The following is a 25,521-nucleotide window of genomic DNA, read 5'->3' as shown; positions in this document are numbered from 1 at the left end:
GGCCCAGCCTGCAGCATACAGTGCTAGGAGGGCCTCCTCCAACCCCAGAAAGGCTCATGGACACAGAATACAACTGATACAAAAGTCCAGTCATTTAATAACAAATTGCTCCTCCCACCCTCACTCCATCACAGCACCCTGAGAATCATGGGTCCAACTGTGCAGCAGGGGGCTGTGGAAAGCCAGGGTGAATAGGGGCAGCAGGTAAGGGGCTGGGTGGGCCCCTGCACCTCATGTCACTGGCTCCTGGGAGCACAGAATCAGGCTGGGCAGAGGCCTCTTCTCTGCTCAGGCACCAGTAGGGCAGCTCCATCCAAGGGAAGGCCAGGGCTGCCCATTGGCCCAGCCACAGAGCATGAGGGATCAGGGCTGGCTGGAAAAAGAAGTGACTCTGGTCTATCACACTATGGTCCTCTGGCCTGCCTCTGCCACGCTCAGCTGCTAGGAGCTGGCCTCAGCCCCGAGGGGCCTCCAGCGCTCACTCTGGCCTTGCCTTCTTGGCCTTCTTCTCAGACTTCACCGCCTCATCGTGGGCTTTCCGCTTCTCCGCCAGCTTGTTGGCCTGTTAGGGGAAAGGCGAAGGTCAGCCTGAGGTGTGTAGAGGGGAGGGTTGGGAGCACTGAATTCAAGGCTATCCCTTAAAAGCAGAGCTTCCAGAAAAGGTCACAGGCAAATTCCCATAGGAAAAAGATCTATTGGACCCACTTCACGGTGAGAAAACATGCCCTAGCCTTGCCTGGACATTATTTCATGGGCCCACGAATCTCAAGACAAGAGAATCCTAAACTCCCAGAGCTGGAAGAAGCCTTGGCAACTGTCCCATTTCCCTACTCCACCTGGGAAAGCCAGACGCCACTGAAACCTTCAGCAGGAGCTGGTGGAAAGGGACACAACAGGAAGAACCTTCTTTCTGGGGTCATCTGACATTGTTTTAATTTTTTTTTTTTTTTTTTTTTTCTTTTTGAGACGGAGTTTCGCTCTTGTTACCCAGGCTGGAGTGCAATGGCGCGATCTCGGCTCACCGCAACCTCCGCCTCCTGGGCTCAGGCAATTCTCCTGCCTCAGCCTCCTGAGTAGCTGGGATTACAAGCACGCGCCACCATGCTCAGCTAATTTTTGTGTTTTTAGTAGAGACGGGGTTTCACCATGTTGACCAGGATGGTCTCGATCTCTTGACCTCATGATCCACCCGCCTCGGCCTCCCAAAGTGCTGGGATTACAGGCGTGAGCCACCGCGCCCGGCCCTGTTTTAATTTTTTTAAAGAGACAGGGTCCTCCTCTGTTGCCCAGGCTGCTGGAGCACAGAGGCACGATCATAGCTCTCTGCAGCCTCAAACTCCTGGGCTCAAACCGTCCTCCCACTTCAGCCTCTGGAGTAGTTGGGACTGACTACAGGTGTGCACCACCATGCCTAGTCCTTTTTTTTTTTTTTTTTTTTTTTTTTTTGGTAGAGACAGGGTCTCAATATGTTGCCAAGGCTAATCTTGAAGTCCTGGCCTCAAGTGACCCTCCTTAGTATCCCAAAGTGCTGGGATTTCAGGTGTGAGCCACCATGCCCAGCCCCATTTGACAATGACTATTTCAAAACTGCAGCAATTATGCTTCTATGAATTTAGCCTGCAGAATCATTCAGAGGTAGGCAGGAACGTGCTCGGAGATGTTATCTGAGAATAACTAAAACTGGAGAACAATCTAATCCCATCATAGGGGACAGGCTAGGTATTGGATGAGAAGTCCATATGACGGTTAAATGAAAACTACACCTCACGCTGGGTACGGTGGCTCATGCCTCTAAGCCCAACACTTTAGGAGGCCAAGGTGGGTGGATCGCTTGAGTTCAGGAGTCCGAGACCAGCCTGGCCAAGATGGTGAAACCCCGTCTCTACTAAAAATACAGAAATCAGCCAGGTGGGTGGCACACACCTGTAATCCCAGCTACTTGGGAGGCTAAGGCAGGAGAATTGCTTGAACCCGAGAGGCAGAGGTTGCAGTGAGCAGAGACTGCGACACTGCACTGCAGCCTGGATGACAAAGCAAGACTGTCTCAAAATAACAAAAAATTATACCTCAAAACAGTCTCCAGCACGACCTCCCAAACATGGGTCATTATGTGCACAAGAGAAACCTGGAGGCTGTAACTAACTACAGGCGGCTGTAACTACAGGCTGCTCGACTCCAAGGGCAGGGCTGTGAGCCACTCTGCATCACTCCTCGCAGGGTTCCGGGGTACAGGAGTTTGTATTTTAAATTAGCATATATGGCTTTACGAACAAGAAAAAACAAGAGAGAAGCTTAACAAAAGCCCACCCCGCCCCCACTCCGGCCATAGTCCCCGAGTCCGCCGGGAAGGCCCTGTTGGCGGAGCCTGGCAGACTCGGGAAGCAGGATGCTGGGTGGGACAGAGCCCTGAGGAAAGCCTGCACGGAGCTGGCAGTACGAGGACACCTGCGCTGGCCTGGGTCAGGGGCCTGAGGCTGGGCTAGGCCAGGCAGGCAACCTCAAGAAAAGGCTGGCAAAGCCCCCAGGCTGCCTAAGTTCGCCTGTGCAGCTGGGTCCGGTGGCCACACCTAGGTCTCAGGCAGGTGGCAGGAACTCACCTCTCGGATTTTTCGCCTCTTGCCAAACATGATCTTCTGGTACAGGTACTTCTCCCGCTTCTTCATCATCATGATGGCCAAGCGCTTGGCCTCGCTCTCTTCCTCCTGGGCCAGCCGCTGCTTATCCTCCAGCTTCAAGGTGCCTGCCATCACCCTAGGCTTCTGGGGACACAAGGAGGGTGCTTGGGTGGGCAGGTCCCCCCGACCTCAACAGTCCTCTGGCTCCTGCCCTTCTAGGCCAGGACAGACACCAAGCGGGGCTGCTTCCCAGGCTGAGCCCCCGGGGCAGCTCGCCCTACCTTCCCCTCCATCCTCTGCTCCTCCAGGGCTGCCAGCCGGGCCTCCTCCTCCTTTTCTGAACCAGCCTCTGCATCTTCCTCCTCTTCCTCGTTTTCTCCCCCATCATCACCATCACGTTCGGTGTCATCGTCCTCTTCATCTTCTTCCGACTCATTCAGGTTTCCTAGGGACAGCCAATGACCTCTGAATGCAGTCTCCCTGGCAGGGTGACAACAGGTCCAGGCCCCATCCTCTCTGACCCTGCCGTCTTCAGCCATGGACAGTTCAGGGCTGTCCCAACTGTGGCCCTTTCTGGCACCTCCCCACAGCCCAGCTGCCATCAGAGGAAATTCCAAGGCCCCCAGTCTTGAGGTCTGTTGCGTCCAATGTAAACTCTGATGACAACTCAGCATGTTCTTCTGCTGAGTTATCCTGAACATCAAATAACACCTAACTGCCGGGGGCAGATGTCCCTTCTCCCAAGCCTTCCTCCACTGGTGGCTTCTAAGGGCTTTCAGCTCCTACTGCCTGTTCCCTGAAGCTTTCCACCCTGGCAGCCATGGCAAACAGCCAGCTTGGACCCCAGGACCAAGGCCAGCCCAGTCCCATCCTGCTCACCTGGGTCCTCTCCCCGCTGCAGAGCCAGCAGCTTCAGCTTCTCAGGTGGGATGTAATCTCCTTCCTTCTCGTTCACAAAGGGTGAAAGGTGTGGGGGCAGCTGCACGCCAGGGAAGTACTCTGCCACGGGGAGGAGGAGCCTAGCGTTTACTGAGTCAAACACCCACTGGGGCTGCACGTAGCACCTGGTGCAGAGTGGCAGGCAAAAATGAGTCACGGAGAGCACCCAAGGTCCCACTGCGTCACAGAGCCCTGGAGACGGACACCCAGAAATCCAGACGAGGGGCTTGGGGGCCTACCTGCCTATGACAGAGGTCTGCTGCCCAGGCCGGTCGACAATCTGGTGGGTGATGCGGGAGTCCGTGACGTCGTAGGTGGCCCCAATGCACAAAGACTTGTCCCAGGACACTTCCCCCCCAAAGCTCCTGCAGGGACAGGGAAAGCCACGTGGATACGAAGACATGAGCTGCCTGTCCTAGGACTTGGCTCCCTGGAACCTGCTAAGCTGCCCAGCCCATGAACTCAGCCTCTTAGGACACAGTTGCCCCCTCCTCATCCCACGACCCTGCAGTCCTGGCTCAGCAGAGATCTGCTGACTGCCCATCCTTCTGTGCTAAGCTGCTAATAAAATGATGGCAGTCCCTCCCTCTGCTGAGGGCTTCCTAGATGCTCAGTGCAGTGCCAAGCACTTTCCACACACTGTTACATAAGAAGTGGAAGCTAGGCCAGGCTCGGTGGCTCAAGCCTGTAATCCCAGCACTTTGGGAGGCCGAGGCGGGTGGATCACGAGGTCGAGAGATCGAGACCATCTTGGTCAACATAGTGAAACCCCGTCTCTACTAAAAATACAAAAAACTAGCTGGGCGTGGTGGCGCGTGCCTGTAATCCCAGCTACTTAGGAGGCTGAGGCAGGAGAATTGCCTGAACCCAGGAGGCGGAGGTTGCGGTGAGCCGAGGTCGCGCCATTGCACTCCAGCCTGGGTAACGAGAGCGAAACTCCGTCTCAAAAAAAAAAAAAAAAAAAAAAGAAGTGGAAGCTGACGCCATCCCAATGTTACTGATGGGCACCAGGGCAGGACCCAGACCAGAGGATGGCCGAACCAACACTGTCAGCAGGCCCTTGAGCCTTCCTACCTGATGATGAAGGCCAGGGCCTCGCGGGGCACCTCTCGGTTCAGGAAGAACTTCAGGCCCTCAAAAAGCTTCTTGTGCTTCTCCTGAGCCTCCAGCTCCTTCCTGCGGTCTTCCTCTTGCGCCGACATCTCCTGTTGAGAAAGGCGCTGGGCTTCGAACCACCAGGGCTGCCCCGCCCTGACGGCAGGGCCAGGGCTGGAGGTTAACGCCCACTCCAGCTTCCTTCTAGATCCCGGATCCTGCCTTGAAAGGAAACCCCAAGGCCCCACTCCCGAGCTCTGCTGCCTCCTATGTAAACTCTCATGACAATTCAGTCCATTCTGCTCAGTTGCTTTGAAGGTCAAACACCTGATTATAAGATACAAATGTCCCTAAGCTGGAAACCTCCAACGTATGACTCCTCCTAGCCCCGCTACCAGAAGGCAGTGCAGTGCTCACCCCATCGGCGGGAAACTCATCCACCTCGGCCTCCTCTTCCATGACAGGCACCACCACGCGAGCCAGGCTGGCACTGAGGGCCGCCAGTTTCTAAAGGAAAGAAGGGGACTGCAGGGTGGCTGCTTGCAGTGGGGGGACCTTGTGCGGGCATGTGGCCGGGTTGGGGAGGGGCGGCAATGACAGTTCCGGACATCAGCGGGTGTGGGTTCCAAGGGCAGGCTGACGCTCCTGGAGCCTTTCTCACCTCCATAGAGCTCTCAGAGTCCAGCGCGTAGGTGTCCTCACTGGCCTTCACCTCTGCTTGGGCCTGTCCCTCGAGCTAGTAGGCAAGGGGAAGGTCAGGGGGCAGAGGACAGCCACAGCCCCTCACCTCCGTGTGGACAGAGAAGGGCTGTGGCCCTGCACTGCGAGCAGAAGGCACTGGGCTGGGGTCCTACCTTCGGGGGGTAGTGGAGGTTGAGCGACTGGTAGAGGCGGAAGTTGACAAAGCCCAGCAGGGTGGTGTAGAACTCGGTGAAGGTGGCCATGACCCTGTAGTCCACGTCTGTCGGGTGCTGGCGAACAGAGGTGCCTCAGCAGTGTGGGTGCAAGGATGGGGGCAAAGGAGGAAGAGACAACCCACAGAGCAGAGGGCATCTGATTGACCCAAGGACCCCAAGCTCCTCAAGAATGCCCTGCCCTCAGGGTGCTGCCCTAGGGAAGAGGTGGCATGGATGTTCCCACCCAGGGGCGTTCCAGCCACAACTGAGGCTCTGAATGGAGTCCCAAGGAAGTCAGTGAGAGCCATCCTGGAAGTCAGTGCCAGAGCCCCAAAGAAGAGTGAGAAAAGGGATCCTGGTCCTCGCTACTCCCAGGACTGGCTGGTCTTCCCCTCCCTGTGCCAGCTCTCCCACTTCCTTCAGGTCTAGCTCAGACTCGGAGAGGCCACTTTCCCTGGCCTGTGGAAAAAGACTTTCTGCATCACCTAGCCCACAATCTTTGCTGCCTGTCTGCTCCTGGACTAGCCTGTGAGTGCCAGGAGGGCAGCGCTCCCAGCACCATCCTTAGCCCAGGGGAGGGGCTGGCAAAACCTTGGGTGACTAAGGTGCCTTGGGAAGGCCTGGCCCAGTGGGGGCAATGGATGCACAGGAGTCAGGTCCAGGGTAGGCTGGCAGATGGCCTGGCTCGGCCCCCAGGGAGCTCTTGGGAAACAGCCGGCAGAAACTGCCTCACCAGCTGGCAGCCCACCTGCAGGGGACCTGGAAGGGTCATCTTTGCCCTGGAGCAATTAATAGGGCAAAACAAGGCCCACACAGATACACCGCAACTCTTGAGTGGTTCGGCCCCAAAAACCATGAGGCTGAGCCGGCCCAACTGGCCCCTCAATAAAACCATGAGGCTGAGATGGCCCAACTGGTCCCCCAATAAAACCATGAGGCTGAGCCAGCCCAACTGGCCCCCCCAATAAAACCATGGAGGCTGTGCCGGCCCAAATGGCCCCTCAATTAAACCATGAGGCTGGCCGGGTGCGGTGGCTCAAGCCTGTAATCCCAGCACTTTGGGAGGCCGAGGCGGGTGGATCACAAGGTCGAGAGATCGAGACCAACCTGGTCAACATGGTGAAACCCCGTCTCTACTAAAAATACAAAAAATTAGCTGGGCATGGTGGCGCGTGCCTGTAATCCCAGCTCCTCAGGAGGCTGAGGCAGGAGAATTGCCTGAACCCAGGAGGCGGAGGTTGCGGTGAGCCGAGATTGCGCCATTGCACTCCAGCCTGGGTAACAAGAGCGAAACTCCTTCTCAAAAAAAAAAAAAAAAAAACCATGAGGCTGGACAGGCACGGTGGCTCACGCCTGTAATCACAGCAATTTGGGAGGCCAAGGCGGGTGGATCACGAGGTCAAGAGATCGAGACCATCCTGGTCAACATGGTGAAACCCCATCTCTACTAAAAATACAAAAAAATTAGCTGGGCATGGTGGCGCGTGCCTGTAATCCCAGCTACTCAGGAGGCTGAGGCAGAAGAATTGCCTGAACTGAGGAGGCGGAGGTTGCGGTGAGCCGAGGTCGCGCCATTGCACTCCAGCCTGGGTAACAAAAGCGAAACTCTGTCTCAAAAAAAAAAAAAAAAAAAAAAAAAACATCCATGAGGCTGAGTCGGCCCAACTGGCCCCCCAATCAATAAAATCATGAGGCTGAGTCAGCCCAACTGGCCCCCCACTAAAACCATGGAGGCTGGGCCGGCCCAACTGGCCCCCAGGACGTGGCAGGATGTTCTGAGCAATGTGAAAATCAGTAGTGGATCACCATGGGTGCTGGCTGTGTCCTTGACTCTCAGCTGTTCCACTATTCTGCTGCCAGCCAGTGACCTGTGCTGTGGGAGCTCAGGGGCAAGAGAAGCCCTGACTGTCCCCCCACTCACACCTCCAGCCTTCCATGAGTCTGTGAGGGCCTCTGATGGGCACATCTGGGGACTAACCCCATTTCCCACAGCCCAACACTGGGCAGGGAGACCCCGCCTCTATAAGCCCACACTGAGTTCCACAGCTCTGAGCCCAACCCTGGCTGCTCACAGGAGAGGCACACTGGGCTCTGCTATGACCTAGTGCCAGTCCTCCCCCTCTGCTGACAGGAAGCATCGTGGTGAGCTGGCCAGGGAGGAAAAGTAATGGGTGGCCGGCTCCCTTCCCCCAGGGCCAGCTGCGTGGAGGCTGGCCCACCACAGGGCCCTATTCACCATCGGCGAGGACACACAAAGACCAGTCTGAGCAGCATGGGGGCAGGACATCAGAGAGAAGGAAGGGCCAAGAGGAAGGCAGGAAGGAAGGAGGAGAGGAGGGCTGGGGAGGGGAAGAAGGAAGGGCCACCCACGCCTGTCCCAGGGGAAGTGGGAACAGGGACTGCTAAGGGCCAAGCCCGCCTCTCACCCGCAAACAGGCCACAGCCTCACCACCAGGCAGCCAGTCAGAGTAGGTTCCGGCCCTCGCAACCCCACCCACAAGGGATCGTGAGGAACAGCCCAGGGCGCTTAGAACCCCAGCTCCCCCGGAGCCCCTGATAATCTGGGCAGCAGAGCCACTGTGCCAGCCCAACCAGCTGCTCTCCACTGAAGGCGCCAGTTCCCACTCGATGATCAAGAAAGGTGGGCTAAACGCAGGCCACCAACACAGGGAGGCAGGAGAGCCTGGCTCCACCACTTGGGGTACTAGAAGCCAATGATGCCTCCACAAGGGGGCAAAACCAGGGTTTCTCTTAGCAGATCCCTGCCAACAATGCCCAGGGTTTCAAAGAGATAAGAAGGCTGGGCTCTGTGGCCCACAGCTAAAACCCTAGCATTTTGGGAGGCTGAGATGGGAGAAGAGCTTGAGCTCAGGAGTTCGAGACCAGTCTAGGCAATGTATTGAGACACTATCTCTATTTTAAAAGAAAAAGAAAACAAGAAACAGTGCTGCATACTAAGTGCTTCTCCTGTGCTCACCGCCCCCCTCTGCCCCAGTCCTCTAGTCCCATGAGGCAGACAGGCGGGGAGCGGGAAGCAGAGGCAGAGGCAGGGCCACTTGGCCAAGGTCTGGCAGCTACCGGCAGCAACGCAGGGATGAGGTCACCAGTAGGTACAAGGGCAGGGCTGTCACTGTTCCCATGGTGGCACCACACGTGCTGGGTGTGCAGGCTGGGTATGGCCCTGGCAGCTGCTCTCACTGTTCACTGGGCCCCTAGAAAGCCAAGCCCCAGGCACTGTTAAGGGCATAGACACTTAACTGAGGCACAGAGAGGTGAAAGGAACACATCCAAGCGCACGCAGCTGGCAGGTGCTGCCACGGAGCTGGCTCCGCCTCCCACTCTCAAGGAGGAAGCCGTCCGTGGCACATTCCCTGCCCTGTTCCGCTCACCTCCATCAGCAGTTGGGAACCCAGTACTTGCTAGACTCTGCAGACACCAAAATCTCCCTTCCTCCATACCTGTATCTGTGTAGGAGGCAACGTGAGCCCCTCCCCTCCCCACGGGCACACTCACATCATGGGAGAAGGCATAGGGAGTGATCCACACGACGGGCTGCCCCAGCACCTCGGCCTGGTAGTAAATGCCTTTGATGGACAGGAAAACCTGGGGGCGGGGAGGAGACGGCCAGGTGAGGACCACAGGTAAGAGAGGGGGCGGGCTGGGGTGCCTGCCGGGTGGTCCCAGGCTCACCTTGCGCAGGGCACGGGAGGCAATGATATAGTGCATGAACTCCACAGTGAGCCGGCGGCACAGCTGAATGGTCTGCACGTGACACTTGCCAGTCCGTGGGAAGGTGGAAAAGAGGAAGCACATAGAGAGGGCGTCGTCCAGGTCCCGCAGGGCATCAATGAACGTGGGGTACCTGTGTGGCCAGTGGGGCAGCACATGGGGGTTGTTCGGCCTGGGTGCCAAGGGGGCCCCTGACCTTCTCCCACCCCAGACACCCCATTGTTCAAGCCAGGCCTTGCCACGGCCACCTCCTGACCTGGCAGGAGCAGCTTCCCCACAGCTCACCACAGCACCTGGGAGGAGCCACTTAACCAAGATGTGGCCACTCGGCTCTGAGGACCAGAGAAGTCCTGATGGGGGTCCTCAAGACACTCACTGCCCACCAAAGACCCGGGCTTGACCCACGTACAGATTTTGTGGTGCATGAAGGGAGATGGGAGTCAGGGGCTCTCTGACTCTTCAGAGGTGGAACCTTGCCAGGCGCGGTGGCTCCCACCTGTAATCCCAGTTCATAGGAAAGCAGAGGTGGAAGGATAGCTTGAGCCCAGGAGTTCGAGACCTGCCTGGGCAATATAGCAAGGCCCGATTCTCCACAAAAAGGGTGGAAAAAAAAAAAGACAACAATAAAAATAAGCGTAACTCCCCTCGAAGGTGGAAGCTTTAGTGCACAGAAACTCTTATCGGGAGGTTCAAGATGGAAAATGGGGAACTGAGAAGCTGCCCTAGCAGAGCAGCGTGGGGTGGAAGCTGCTTCCCCTCAGCAGCACTTGTGTGGTCTGGCACCAGGTCGCCAGTGTGGGTGACGTCTTCCTCGTCTCTCATCCCTTGGACCTCTGTCTAGTTGGCAGAACCAATGAGACCCAGGGAATTGGGTCCAGGAAAAGCCAGAGCAGAACGTGTTTTGAGGAATCCTATGGTAAATGACGAAGCCAAGGAGGAGGAGCCACCCTGGGCAGGACCCACCACTGTGTGGCTGCTCTGCTGCGGGACAGAGGCATGAGTCACAGAGAAGACACGGAACCACAAGTAATGACACCGATTCCAGTCCCGTTCTGAACAGTGACCCAGACTGCTCATTTACAACAGGGCTCTTGCAGCTCCCTAGAAAGGCCTTGGGCACAAGTGGACAACAGAGCTTCAAGCCTCTCTCCCGCAGACAGAGCAGCTGCCAGAGATACTGGCATCCAAACTGCCTTCCAGGAAGCTACCTTTTTAAAAATCATTTTTTTTTTACTTTTTCTATTTTCTTTTTTCCAAACGCCTGTTTCCAAGGAGAAACAGCTTCTTTTGAAGAATAGGTTCTGGGTGAGGTGGGGGAGCCAGCGGGGGTAAAAATAAAAAAAAAAAAAGGGTTCTGCTATTTCAAAAAGGACTCCAAAATTCCTAAGACCAGACACTGCCAAGGTCTCTCCAGCCCCAGATGGCCTCACTCACTGCTACAAGTCAAGAGAAATCTGCCAGGTCTTCAAACCCATGCCAAGATGGACGAGGTGCTGCAGGGACCTCTCATGAAGCAGCAGGACGGCTGCGGCCTCCACTGGCCTCCTCTGGTGCCTTGTAATTTCCTAACTCCACGTCACAGACAAAATCAAGAGCCCAGGCTTTCTGCAGAAACGGCACCAGCATTTCTGGGCCAACTGCTTTTCTTTCTTAAGCTCTGGCCCTAGCTAAGGAGCTGGGGATGGTGTGCAATGAGAACACCACAACCACACCACCACACTTGGGGTGTGTATAAATCCAGGCACCTGCTTTTTGTGTGAGGCTTGTTTTCATTTATTTCACCTAACACTGTGTGTCACAGGCAGGACAGCAACTACCATCATCTCAAATGGAGATGGGGACCTGCTTGGGGTAGGAAACATCCTCTGGCTGCTCAGCTCATGTGCCACACAGCTGTGGTGGGAACACCAGCTCTCTAGCTCCTAGGCCAGGGCTCTTCCTGTGATAACCCCACCCAGGCTGAATGAAGCCAACCCCAGCCATTCTAGAGCTCAGTGTTCCTGGGCCACCAGCCAAGGGCTTCTGAACTTTACCCCTGCTGACATTTGGGGTCAGACTGTTCGATGTCGTGGGAGACTACTGGAGGGTATTTAGCAGCATCACGGGCCACTCTCCACTAGACACCAATAGCACGTTCATCCATGTCATGAGAACCAGCAGTCTCCAGGCATTGCCAAATGTCCACTGGAGAAGCAAGATCACTGCTGATTAAAAACTGCTGATTTAGGCCAGGCTTGGTGGCTCACATCTGTAATCCCAGCACTTTGGGAGGCCCAGGTAGGCGGATCACCTGAGGTTGAGAGTTTGCGACCAGCCTGACCAACATGGTGAAACTCCTTCTCTACTAAGAAAAAAAAAAAAAAAAAAAAAGAATTGCTGATTTAGGTTGGGTGCGGTGGCTCATACCTATAATCCCTGCATTTTGGGAGGCCGAAGTGGGTGGACCAGGTGAGGTCAGCCTAGCCGACATAGTGAAACCCTGTCTCTACTAAAAGTACAAAAATTAGCTAGGCATGGTGATGGTTAATTCCAGCTACTCAGGAGGCTGAGGCAGGAGAACTGTTTGAATCTGGGAGGTGGAAGCTGCAGTGAGCCAAGATCCCATCACTGAACTCCAAGCTGGGTGACAGAGCAAGACACTTTCTCAAAAAAAAAAAAAAAAAAAAAGAGAGAGAAATTGCTGATTTAGTCAGTGAATGAGGGGGACGTCTGAGAAGACTGGGTAAGGAACAGTTCAGGCCAGAGGTGTCTCTCCATGCCTCCCGGGTCTTACCAGGTACCGGACAGGCAGCCCCAGGGCCCTGGGACTCTCCCACCACAGGGCCTTTGCACTTGCCACGGCCTCTGCCTGGATTATGCTTCTGCTGGTTCAGACATCTCCCCTCAGAGGCCCCTGTGACAAGCCTGTAACTACAGACCTTATAACCATTGTAGTAACTGGTTAGCTTTGTTTTTGGTCTGTGTCCTTCAAAAAGATGCAAGCTCTTTGAGCAGGGTCTTGGTCGTGTTCCCTACTGTATCGCTAGGGCTAGGGCAGAGACCAGCATTTGGTGAAGACACAGCAGCGTTCTGAGGAGAGCCTGCTCACCGCTCCTTGATGATGTGGTCGAGTTTGTAGTTGGGCTTATTGTCCTTTAGACGCTCTACGGTGTTCCACTCGCTCTTCCCATAGGCCTTCCGGAGCTTCCGGACGAACACCTGGAAGGAAATCAAAGACCGCAGACGCTGAGGCTCAGGGCTCCTGGCCAACTTCCAGGGAAGACAGAAACGCAGGGCAGAAGGACTCTCACGCCGCCCAACGCTGGCCATGGCTGCGTGCCTGTGTCACAAGCCCCTCTGCCCGGGATGTAAAAAAGAGCCAACTCCAAGGAGCACCAGCGGAGCCAGAGCACGCTCGCCTCTTGACGATGCACAGGTGTCCCAACTGCACACGTTTACATGGGAGGATGGCACAGCAAAGCAGCTCTATTTCTCAACTGAGAACAGAAGCCAAGGGACCCGCCACGCACAGGATGAGAAGGGCTGGTCCCCGTTCCCAGCATCAGACTATGTTGACATGAAACAAGCTACGGGTCTGTCAGTGGCACTGAGCCACCCACAAAAATGCAACTGAGGCCTGTTTTGGGGCCAGATCCTCCAAACTAACTGGCCTCTTCCCTCCAAGTACTTCCTTTGAGGCTCAGCCTGCAGTGCCTGAGGCTCAAAGCCTGCCTCTGCTGGGATTATAAGCGGCAGCTCTGCCACAGCCATCTCCTACTACAGGTCCACATTCAACCCCGGGAGCTTATGAGCTGCAAAACTCAGCAGCAAACCAGGTCCAGCCTCAGCTGCTGCCCAGTCCCCTCCACTCCTCCCAGCCGAGGGTCCGCAGTCAAAGGCTTCAGTAGCAGCAGTCTACTTTCAATTCCTTGCGTTTGGTATAAATAGGTTTCTGGCCGGGAACAGTGGCTCATACCTGTAATCCCAACACTTTGGGAGGATCACCTGAGGTCATGAGTTCGAGACCAGCCAGGCCAACATGGTGAAATCCCATCTTTACTAAAAAATAAAAAAAATTGCTGGGTGTGGTGGTGGGTGCCTATAATCCCAGCTGCTCGGGAGGCTGAGACAGGATAATCTCATGAACTCGGGAGGTGGAGGCTACAGTCAACTGAGCATGGGTTTGGCCCAGGCTCACCACTGCACTCCAGCCTGGGCGACAAGAGTGAAACGGTCTCAAAAATAAATAAATAAGTAAATAAATAGGTTTCTGCTCTCCCTATGGTAATTGAGTCATCAATGATTTCCATTTTCGGAATGAAAAGCTTGTTGTGCAGCCATAAAAAAAAACCGAGATTATGTCCTTTGCAGGGACGTGGAAGGAGCTGGAGGCCATTATCCTTAGCAAACGCACACGGGCAGAAAACCAAGTATCGCATGTTTTCACTTGCAAGTGGGGGCTAAATGATGAGAACACACAGACACAAGGAGAAGAACGACACACACTGGGGCCTGTTGGAGGGTGGAGGATGGAGGGCGGACGGTGGGAGGAGGGAGAGGATCAGGAAAAATAACTAATAGATACTGGGCTTAATCTGTGCAACGAACCCCTAAGACACAAGTTTATCTGGGTAACAAACCTATACATGTACCACTGAACTTAAAAGTTACAAAAAAAAAAAAAGGCCGGGCACGGTGGCTCCCGCCTCTAATCTCAGCATTTTGGGAAGCCGAGGTAGGTGGATCACGAGGTCAGGAGTTCAAGACCAGCCTGGCCAAAATGGTGAAACCCTGTCTCTGCTAAAAATACAAAAAATTAGCCGGGCGGGACACCTGTAACCCCGGCCACTCAGGAGGCTGAGGCAGAGAACTGCTTGAACCCAAGAGGTGGAGGCTGCAGTGAGCTGAGATCGTACCACTGCACTCCAGCCTGGGTAACAGAGTGAGACGCTGTCTCAAAAACAAACAACAAAAAAACTCTACCTCAAAAAACAGAAAGAGGCCGGGCGCGGTGGCTCAAGCCTGTAATCCCAGCACTTTGGGAGGCCGAGGCGGGTGGATCACGAGGTCGAGAGATCGAGACCATCCTGGTCAATATGGTGAAACCCCGTCTCTACTAAAAATACAAAAAATTAGCTGGGCATGGTGGCACATTCCTGTAATCCCAGCTACTCAGGAGGCTGAGGCAGGAGAATTGCCTGAACCCAGGAGGCGGAGGTTGCGGTGAGCCGAGATCGCGCCATTGCACTCCAGCCTGGGTAACAAGAGCGAAACTCCATCTCAAAAAAAAAAAAAAAAACCAGAAAGAAAGTCAAAATTATTCCTTAATCTTTGGGCTGCAGAATGGGTGCTGTAGTGCGGGCACGTAAACATTAATCTCCTTGTACATCACAGCTCTCGGGTGACCAGGTACACTTTCAAGGAGCTGTAATGTTTTGAAAGTAATCTTTATTTCTGAGCAGCAAGTCTCAACAGTAGGCTTAAAATATTCAGTAAACCACAGGTTCACACCTGTGGTTCACACCTGTAATCTCAGCACTCTGGGAGGCAGAGACAGGCGGATCACCTGAGGTCAGAAGTTCGAGACCAGCCTGACCAACATAGAGAAACTCCATCTCTACTAAAGATACAAAATTAGCTGGGTGTGGTGGCGCATGCTTGTAATCCTAGCTACTTGAGAGGCTGAGGCAGGAGAAACGCCTGCACCCAGGAGGTGGAGGTTGCAGTGAGTTGAGATTGTGCCATTGTGCTTCAGCCTGGCCAAGAAGAGCTAGACTCTGTCTCAAAAAAAAAAAAAAATTTCAGTAAACCATGATGTTAACAGATGTGCTGAGATCTAGGCTTCACTGTTCCATTTACAGAACACAGACAGAATAGATTTAGCATCGTTCTTAAGGGCCCTAGGATTTTTGCCATAATTGAGTATTGGCTTCAACTTAAAGTTACCAGCTACATTAACCCCTAACAAGAGAGTCAGCCTGTTCTCTGAAGCTTTGAAGCCAGACATTGACTTCTCCTTTCTAGTTATGAAAGTCCTAGATGGTATCTTCTTCCAAAAGAAGATTATTTACCTATGTTAAAATCTTTTTGGTTAGTGTAGGCACTTCATCAATGATCTTAGCTGGATCTTCTGAATAACTTGCTGCTTCACCTTGCACTTTGATGTAATGGACACAGTTTCTTTCTTTAAACCTCATGAATCAACCTCTGCCAACTTCCAACTTTTCTTCTACAGCTTCTGCATCCCTCTCAGCCTCCCAAGAAACGAAGAGAGTTAGGGGTTTGCTCTGGATCAGGCTTTGGCTTAAGGTAACGCTGTGGCTGGTTTGATCTTCCATCCAGATCTCCAAAACTTTCTCCATATAAGCAATAAGGCTGATTAGCTTTCTTATGACTTGTGTCTTCACTAGAGTAGAACTTTTAATTTCCTTGAAGAACTTTTCATTTGCTTTCACAACTTGGCTACATTTTTGGTGCAACAGGCCTGGCTTTTGGCCTATCTTGGCTTTTGACATGCTTTCCTCATAAAGCTTAATGATTTCTAGCTTTTTTTTTTTTTTTGAGTAGTTTCGCTGTTGTTACCCAGGCTGGAGTACAATGGCGCGATCTCAGCTCACTGCAACCTCCGTCTCCTGGGTTCAGGCAATTCTGCCTCAGCCTCCTGAGTAGCTGGGATTACAGGCACGCGCCACCACGCCCAGCTAATTTTTTGTATTTTTAGTAGAGATGGGGTTTCACCATGTTGACCAGGATGGTCTCGATCTCTTGACCTCAAGATCCGCCCGCCTCAGCCTCCCAAAGTGCTGGGATTACAGGCATGAGCCACCGCGCCCAGCGATTTCTAGCTTTTGATTTAAAAAGAGACAGGTGCAACTCTTCCTTTCACCTGAAAACTTAAGAGGCCTTTGTCGGGTTATTAGTTGGCCTAATTTCAATATTGTTGTGTCTCAGAGAATGGGGAGGCTCGAGGAGAGGCAGAGAGATGGGGGAACAGCCAGTGAGAACACACACAAACATCAAATGGTAGGCTGTCTTACACGGGTGTGGTTCATGGTGTCTCAAAACAATTTTTTTTTTTTTTCCTGAGACAGAGTTTCGCTCTTGTTACCCAGGCTGGAGTGCAATGGCGCGATCTCGGCTCACCGCAACCTCTGCCTCCTGAGTTCAGGCAATTCTCCTGCCTCAGCCTCCTGAGTAGCTGGGATTATAGGCACACGCCACCATGCCCAGCTAATTTTTTGTATTTTTAGTAGAGACGGGGTTTCACCGTGTTGACCAGGATGGTCTCGATCTCTTGACCTCGTGATCCACCTGCCTCGGCCTCCCAAAGTGCTGGGATTACAGGCTTGAGCCACCGCGCTTGGCCTCAAAACAATTTCAAGAGTAACATCAAAGACCACTGAGAACAGATCACCCTCATGGATATCACAATATGAAAAAGGTTGAAATATTGCAACAATTACTGAAATGTAACACAAAAACATGAAGGGAACACAGCTGGAAAAATGGCGCTGATGGACTTGCTTGACACAGGGTTGCCACAAACCTTCAATCTGCGAAAAACAAAATATCTGCAAAACTCATAGAGCAAAGCACAATAAAACGGAGTTTGCCTGTTTGTAATCTCAGGTAATCCTCATGACATCCCTTTAAGGTAGAATGACTTTCTCCTCTGTATAGGCTTACTCAGAGGACAGGCAATCTACCCAAGGTCACAGTCAGTCAGTGGGTCACAGAGCTGCGACGAGGACCTGTCAGACCCTAGAGCCCAGGCCTCACCTTGTATTCCCGGAACTTGTTGACGATGGGTTCATGGAGGAGAAACCTGATGTCTTTGATAAGGTAAAAAGTTCGGGCCGCTGTAGAACCCTTGTTAACCTTCTTTTTGTGTTTGGGTTCATGGGGATAAATGCCCTTCAGAATGCACAGTCGCCTGCAAGACAGAAGCCATATGTTATGTCAGTTATGTCAGTAAGGGTGGGGGACACTGGCCTCAGCTGGGCCTGGAAAATAACAGCGAATGGGAACATGGGGTCTCTGTCCTTAGAGACCTCACATACTAGTCTGACAATCACAAATTTCCCAACCAAAACAAAAGGATGACTTGAGAGTCAAGCACCAGAAAAGAAACAAATGGGATATTGACAGGGATCAACAGGAAGGTACCCTTTTCTGCTGGGGGAGTTGAAAAAGGGCTTGCTGAGATAACATTTCAGCCACAAAGAAGAGGGAAGCATTCTAAGAAGAGAGACAAATTCCAGAAGGCTGGAAAGAGCGGGGTGTGTTTGAAAGAATAAAAGTGGGCCAAGTGGCCAGGCACGGTGGCTCACGCCTGTAATCCCAGCACTTTGGAAGGCTGAGGTGGGTGGATCATCTGAGGTCAGGAGTACGAGACCAGCCTGGCCAACATGGTGAAACCCCATCTCTACTGAAAAAAAAAAAAATACAAAAAATTAGCCAGGCATGGTAGCCAGCACCTGTAATCCCAGCTACTTGGGAGGCTGAGGCAGGAGAATTGGTTGAACCTGGGAGGTGGAGGTTGCAGTAAGCTGAGATCACCCTGTTGCACTCCAGCCTGGGTAACAGAGTAAGACTCCACCTCAAAAAAAAAAAAAAAAAAAAAAAAAAAAGTAGGCCAGGTGAGCTGTGGAGGCCAGGGACCAACAGATGGCAGGGCCCACAGGCCACAGTGAAGTCTGATTTTGAGTCTATAAGGAATGAGAACCCCTAGCTGCAGGATCGGGGTCTCTTCTGCCAGAAAGGAGGGATATGGCACACATCCAGCCCAGTCCAGCTGGCCCATCCTGATGACTCAGTTCAGTTCTCCTCCATTTCCCATTGGACCACACCTGGCAAACACAACTCACTAAAGCAAGGGCAGGTGAGAAAGAGAAGGAATACCAGAATTCCAGAACAGGAATGGCAACTCAGGTGAGACAGGGATACAGCTGAGTTTTTTCTGTACAATTGCACTGCCCAGGCTTCCCAAGGTCCCTCTATAGTCCTCTTCTCTCCAAGCTTACCTAAAGTCAGCCAGGCTCAGCTGGAGCTTCTTCCGGGCTTTATTCCGGGTGATGTAGTTGGTGGCTGAGCCTCGTTCATACTTAGAGAGGAAAAAAACAATTCTCTATTAGCAATGATTGCAGCGACTGACATCAAACTCTGGGCATGCCTAGTTCCAGAGGCAACTATCACTCTGGATAAGTGGCTGAGATAAATCTGGGAGAGGAAATGCTGCAGGGAAGGAGCTGACCTGCCTGGATGAGCTCTCCTGTGTCGCACTTGCAGCTGTCAGAATAGGGAACACATACATTTGCATGATGTTGAGGACTGTGAGGCTGCTATGGATGGGGGCTGTGCCAAGTGCTTAGCACTGGCTCTAAACGTTGGCCATTACAACCAGTGATTTTCACACATTTCATTTAATCCCTATAACCGTGTGATGTAGGTGCTGTCAGAACCCCCATTTCATATAGGACAAAACAGACTCACAAAATAAACCTGTGCAACTCTTTAAAAGCACACAGCTTATTTGGTTTGTTTTCTTGGGCTTTTTTTTTTTTTTTTTTTTTTTGAGATGGAGTTTCACTCTTCTTGCCCAGGCTGGAATGCAATGGTGCAAACTGGGCTCACCAAAACCTCAGTCTCCCGGGTTCAAGTGATTCTCCTGCCTCAGCCTCCCGAGTAGCTGGGATTACAGGCATGTGCCACCACACCCGGCTAATTTCATATTTTTAATAGAGATGGGGTTTCTCCATATTGCTAAGGCTGGTCTCGAACTCCCGACCTCAGGTGATCTACCCACCATGGACTCCCAAAGCACTTTGGGAGGCTGGGGCGTATCACAAGGTCAACAGATCGAGACCAACCTGACCAACATGGTGAAACCCCATCTCTACTGGAAATACAAAAACTAGCTGGGCCTGTTAGTCCCAGCTGCTGGGGAGGCTGAGCCAGGAGAATCGTTTGAACATAGGTGGCGGAGGCTGCAGTGTACTCCAGCCTGGTGATAGAGTGAGACTCCATCTCAAAAAAGAAAAAAAAAAAAAATTGTAACGATTTTGTTACGTATCTACATCTGCAATTCAAGGGTAGGTTTTCGGTCTTAGCACTGGATACTCTATAGTTTGTTGGGTTAAAAACACTGGCAATAGAAACTTTCACTCTGAAAGAAGCACTTAAGCCAACTATATCTTCCTCATTTCCATTCCCTTCCCAGTCTTTCATCTCACTGAGCCGATTCTCCATACATCCATAAGAACTCCCTGAAAAATTGTGATCGTGTTACTCTTCCTTTAGTCGATTCTTAACTGCACTTAGAATGAAATACAAGCCCTACACTATTAGGACTGCACTTAGAATAAAATCCAAGCTTACAGACCTTGCACGATACAATACTTATCCTACTCCAATCTTACCAGATGCCATTCTTTTCTTGGTTCACATCCGAATCATCCTGATGTACTTCCAACTCCTTACACACAGCACGCCTTTCCTGCCTACACGTCTTGGCACTTGGTTTCCCCGTCAGGCTCCCTCGCTAAGCACTCCCATGCCCCAGAACCCATCCAAGACGTTCTGATCTTTCCCATTTCGGCTGAAAAAGAGAACTTCCAAAACAACACTAACCAAATCATGTGACAGTGCAACAACGGTGAACGCTACGTAATGTTCATCTAAATAGTCGTCTCACAGCCCGCCCTGCTTTAGGAATGAAGCTACGCTTGTTAAGTTCAACTCTCTTTCACAGTCCTCTCCACAGAAAGAACTCTACAGTTCGTTCTCGGGTTTCACTAAACGAGTACTGCCATCCTTGCCCATCCTCGGACCCCTTCTCGCAGCTGACTGCCGTCGCGTTGACCCTGTCTTTCCAGTCTCCACGAGAAGCGGAGCCCGGGAAAAGAGCCGACCCCCATGCTCCGCCGCCTCCGCACCCCACCCCTCGGGAATCCAGCGTCTTTCCCACTCACCTTCTTCTTCTCAAGGCCTCCCATAGCTCCACGTTAACTAGCAGACTAGGGCCGCGCGGACAGACAGCGCCACTTCCTCCCGCACGGGCCCTGCCAAGGACCCCCGAGGATTCCCCCCCCCCAACAATGTCGGTTTGTGAGGGCTGCCCAATGAGATGCCTGTATATGTCCAGGGAAAGATGGAAATTTTCTCCTCGAAACTTAAAACTATACACTGAAAGAAAAACATTGAGACTACTCTTTCCAGATCTTTTCCGCTTACAATCAGTTACAACCGATTTAAATGTTAAAACAAACATAGATATACAGGCATTTGTGTAATCTTCCCGATGACGGTTCTTGACAGTGAGCCTCGTTGCATGTTGGGACGGAGAGAGGCGGAAGGCTTAGAGACAGCGCAGTGCCTTCTGGGATGCAGAGGGGCAACACACTCCGTGGTGCGTGATGGGATTGCGTTGTCAAGGTAACGGTTGCTAAGCGGATTCAGAACTTGGCTAGCGCGGCTGAGAAGCGGCTCCCGAGGCTCGAGATGAGGCTGCGCTTGGTTCCCCACCGCCTTCGGGTTCTCTTTAGTTCATTTGCTGTTATGCGGATAAAATAGAAAAAAGGAAGACATTTTTCCTCGCCAAGGTATAGAGACCCAGGAGGCCACTTACATTTTCTGAGCCTTAGTGGCGGACTCGTGGCGTATTTAAAACATACATTCACGGCCGGGCGCAGCGGCTCATGCCTGTAATCCTAGCACTTCGGTAGGCCGAAGCGGGCGGATCACCTGAAGTTAGGAGTTCGAGACGAGCCTGGCCAACGTGTCGAAACCCTGTCTCTACTAAAAATACAAAAATTAGTCGGGCGTGGTGGCAACCGCCGGTAAACTCAGATACTCGAGAAGCTGAGGCAGGGAAACCGCTTGAACCCAGGAGGTGGAGGTTGCAGTGAGTCGAGATCTTGCCACGGCACTTCACCCTGGGCGACAGAGCTAGGCTCCATCTCAAAAATAAATAAATGAATAAAATGTACATTCGACATACTCAGATTTTAATTTGTACACATAAATTCTGTAAGTGTTCCTCAAAGAGTAATTCCAAGATTTATACAAATAGTCACACTACCTTGAGGTGGTGCGGTCTGGCAGTAGATGCAATTTTAAAATGTTTTAAAAAATCTTTTCTTCCTTTTTCCAAATTCCAAATTTCGTTTGGACACGACCTCAAAAGTTTAAATTTGAGGCTTTTGTGAATGTGACCTTGCCCAAGGCCATGGTCCTAGAACTCACATATGTAGAGACAGACGTTAAGCACTGGTGAATACTTGTTTTGAACTATGTGACTTGCATCATCTACCTTAAAGCTAAAATTTAAAACCCAGCAATTACACAGTTGAAATGGGTCACACCTGTAATCTCGGCACTTTGGGAGACTGAGGCGGGTGGATCACTAGGTCAGGAAGACCAGCCTGACCAACATGGTGAAACCCCATCTCTTCTAAAAATGTAAAAATTAGCTGGGCGTGGTGGTATGCACTTGTAATCCCAGCTGCTCTGGAGGCTGAGGCAGGAGAATTGCTTAAATCTGGGAGGCGGAGGTTGCAGTGAGCTGAGATCACACCACTGCACTCCAACCTGGGCAACAGAGCAAGACTCTGTCTTGGCTGGCACAGTGACTCACGCCTGTAATCCCAGCACTTTGGGAAGCTGAGGTGGGCGGATCACGAGGTCAGGAGTTCGAGACTAGCCTGGCCAATATGGTGAAACCACGTCTCTACTAAAAATACAAAAAAGTATCTGGGCATGGTGGCAGATACCTGTAGTCTTAGCTACTCAGGAGGCTGAGGCAGGAGAATCGCTCGAACCGGGGAGGCGGAGGTTGCAGTGGGCCAAGGTTGCGCCACTGCACTCCAGCCTGGACGACAGAGTGAGACTCCGTCTCAAAAAAAAAAAAAAGATCTTGGAGAGGCTTTATTTCTTCCCAGCTGGTTCCCTCCATTGGTGGACCCCAGAGGGGACCTTCCCTGTCAGCCCTGCGTTGGCAGGGGCTTGCCCAGTCCTTCCCACCTCCTTCCCAGTGCCTGGTTCCAGTTCGTTGTATCCAGACCCTGGAAGGAATGTCTTTGTCAGCCCTGAGTTTAAAGGGGGCCTTCGTGATTTCCTCCATTTAGACCTTTGAGGGAATTTTGTGGACCCTGGGCTTAAGGGTGGTGCTGGAGGGGTATCAGCTTAGACTCAGCTGGTCCATAAGGTTTTGTGAGGGTGCTTATGCTAAGAGTACCCTCTAAGGGTCACCTGAGGGAAGTACAATTATCGAGGGAGGGCTTGGTTCTTTTTTTTTTTGAGATAGAGTTTTGCTCTTGTTGCCCAGGCTGGAGTGCAATGGCCCAATCTTGGCTCACGGCAACTTCTGCCTCCTGGGATCAAGTGACTCTCGTGCCTCAACCTCCCAAGTAGCTGGGACTACAGGCATGTGCCACTACGCCTGGCCAATTTTTTGTATTTAGTAGAGATAGGGTTTCACCATGTTGGTCAGGCTGGTTTCAAACTCCTGACGTCAGGTGATTCAGCCACCTCGGCCTCCCAAAGTGCTGGGATTACAGGCCTGAGCCCTGGACACTAGAGGGGCTTAGTTCTAACGGGACAGTCTCTAGCCAACCACCTTCAAGAACTCTGGCAGCTTACATGTTTAAAAACTGCAAGGTAAGTTCAAAGGCATGCTAGCTTTTTTTTTTTTTTTTAACTGTAGCTGACTACATGTTATGGCCCCGCTTTGGGCACATTTTTAAACTGATGGGCAAATTACGTCAAGGAAAATTCAAAGCTCGAATGGTTAACCTGCAGTTACAGAGTTAACATATAGAGTCTTCTACGCTCTTTATTCCCCTTTCTACCTGCTTTAAATATGTTGACTTTTCTACTGGTGTTGAGATAAAACTCTTTACAATGTTACTAATTCAAGGCTACCTGGAGATTTTATTTTTCCTTATAGTTCAGCCAGGTTCTAGCTAAAATGTAAACCATTCAAAATGTAACCCTAGGCCAGGCGCGGTGGCTCAAGCCTGTAATCCCAGCACTTTGGGAGGCTGAGGCGGGTGGATCACGAGGTCAAGAGATCGAGACCATCCTGGTCAACATGGTGAAACCCCGTCTCTACTAAAAATACTAAAAATTAGCTGGGCATGGTGGCATGTGCCTGTAATCCCAGCTACTCGGGAGGCTGAGGCAGGAGAATTGCCTGAACCCAGGAGGCGGAAGTTACGGTGAGCCGAGATCGCGCCATTGCACTCCAGCCTGGGTAACAAGAGCGAAACTCTGTCTCAAAAAAAAAAAAGAATGTTGACTTTGGACAAGGTCTGATTCCTTTTGTATGTGAAATGGGTAAAATTACACCCAAAGAATCAAAAATGCCTGTCGTGTTTTTTAGGCACCTAGCACAGTGCTGGGCACAAAGTAAGAACTCAAGAAAGAGTGTTGGAATAGATATTGAGCAGAAAATTCTTTTAAGAGGGATTATGTCGGCCGGGCGCAGTGGCTCAAGCCTGTAATCCCAGCACTTTGGGAGGCCGAGGCGGGTGGATCCACAAGGTCAAGAGATCGAGACCATCCTGGTCAACATGGTGAAACCCCATCTCTACTAAAAATACAAAAAATTAGCTGGGCATGGTGGCGCATGCCTGTAATCCCAGCTACTCAGGAGGCTGAGGCAGGAGAATTGCCTGAGCCCAGGAGGCGGAGGTTGCGGTGAGCCGAGATCGCGCCATTGCACTCCAGCCTGGGTAACAAGAGCGAAACTCCGTCTCAAAAAAAAAAAAAAAAAAAAAAGAGGGATTATGTCTAGAACCATTGTTCTTGGGTTCTTAGTGAATTGCAAATCAAAATATATTGCTTTTGTTCACGTAACCAAATTGCACTGTGGAATCAAGTGAAGAGTGGGAAGGCCAAGACAGAGGCAAGATCTGAGCTTCAAGGGATGTGAGAACAGAAATGTCATTCTTCCTGGGATGTACTCTTCTTACTAGGAAGCGCTCACATTCCAAGAGAGGTTTCTGCGAGGGGGAAGGAAGGGTGCATCAGAGGTGCAGCAGGTGTGAACATTTACTTGAATGAGTTTAGAGGCATATGACATGATGTGCCCAGGCTGTGCAATGCAGAGATGACCAGGTACCAAGACCAGCTTCCACCCAGGCGACGCTGAAGGAATTAAGAAGCAGACACAAAGATAGTAAAGTCGGACTATCTGGGGGCCAACAGACTTCCAAGCTGAGAGCCTCAGGGAGCTGACAGCATACTGGGCTGAGAGCCTCAAGCAGACTCTGACCCAGGTAGTCTCTCTGAACAGGTGATTGTTATTAACAAGCAGCTGTTCTGTGTTTTCTCATAGAACAAAAATAAATGAAGCTGGCAGCTGGTGCCTGCTTACCACTGATCAAAGATAAACTAGAAAGCATTCTCCACGCCGGGTGGGGTGGCTCACACCTGTAATCCCAGCACTTTGGGAGGGCGAGGCAGGCGGACCACGAGGTCAGGAAATCAAGATCATCCTGGCTAACAGGGTGAAACCCCGTCTCTAAAAAATAAATAAATAAATAAAAAGAAAACATTCTTCACGAGGGAGCCACGGGGGCAGGGTCACATATCCCATGCTTAAAGAACTAGTTTAACTGGTGTATGATATACACATACTGTTTACTACTTTAGAACAGCCTGAGCAGTTTTCTGCTTGGGGGACTGGCTTGATTTTTCTTGCCGCTTTCAGCAAAAAATAGAGTCCATCATACACTCAACAACCAGGAGTTGCAGCTGGGCGCGGTGGCTCAAGCCTGTAATCCCAGCACTTTGGGAGGCCGAGGCGGGTGGATCACAAAGTCAAGAGATCGAGACCATTCTGGTCAACATGGTGAAACCCCGTCTCTACTAAAAATACAAAAAATTAGCTGGGCATGGTGGCACGTGCCTGTAATCCCAGCTACTCAGGAGGCTGAGGCAGGAGAATTGCCTGAACCCAGGAGGCAGAGGTTGCGGTGAGCTGAGATCGCGCCATTGCACTCCAGCCTGGGTAACAAGAGCGAAACTCCCTCTCAAAAAAAAAAAAAAGCATAAACAACCAGGAGTTGGGAAGGCAGGTGCAAGGCCTTGCAGCTGTGAAGCTTTGAGCAAGTCCCTTCACTTTTCTGAGCTTACATTTTCCCATAGGGTTATTATGAGGATCACAGGACAGAAGTGGAGTCAAATACTTTGGAAACCATAAAGTACTGGAAAAATCAAGGTGTCCAGATTGTTACTAGGGTTTTAATAATAAAGGATGCATCCTC

The 25,521-nt window shown here is 51.7% G+C and overlaps 1 protein-coding gene across 1 annotated transcript; it reads right to left on the bottom strand.

The window, feature by feature from the left end:
- Positions 1-68: 68 nt before the first annotated feature.
- On the bottom strand, positions 69-20,325 carry PES1 (pescadillo ribosomal biogenesis factor 1). Its single transcript, XM_003938444.3, has 15 exons — positions 20,224-20,325; positions 18,277-18,356; positions 17,033-17,186; positions 12,363-12,472; positions 9,236-9,407; positions 9,059-9,148; positions 5,504-5,620; positions 5,311-5,385; positions 5,067-5,156; positions 4,629-4,759; positions 3,794-3,919; positions 3,495-3,679; positions 2,897-3,060; positions 2,598-2,759; positions 69-562 (listed from the first exon to the last, which is right to left on the bottom strand). The coding sequence occupies exons 1-15, from the start codon at positions 20,245-20,247 to the stop codon at positions 479-481; spliced, it is 1,764 nt and encodes a 587-aa protein (XP_003938493.1). The 5' UTR covers positions 20,248-20,325; the 3' UTR covers positions 69-478.
- Between the last annotated feature and the right edge of the window lie 5,196 nt (positions 20,326-25,521).

This window comes from Saimiri boliviensis, chromosome 21 (genome assembly GCF_048565385.1).
Source record: "Saimiri boliviensis isolate mSaiBol1 chromosome 21, mSaiBol1.pri, whole genome shotgun sequence".
Lineage (NCBI taxonomy): Eukaryota > Metazoa > Chordata > Mammalia > Primates > Cebidae > Saimiri > Saimiri boliviensis.
This window is presented reverse-complemented; position numbering and strand designations above follow the sequence as displayed.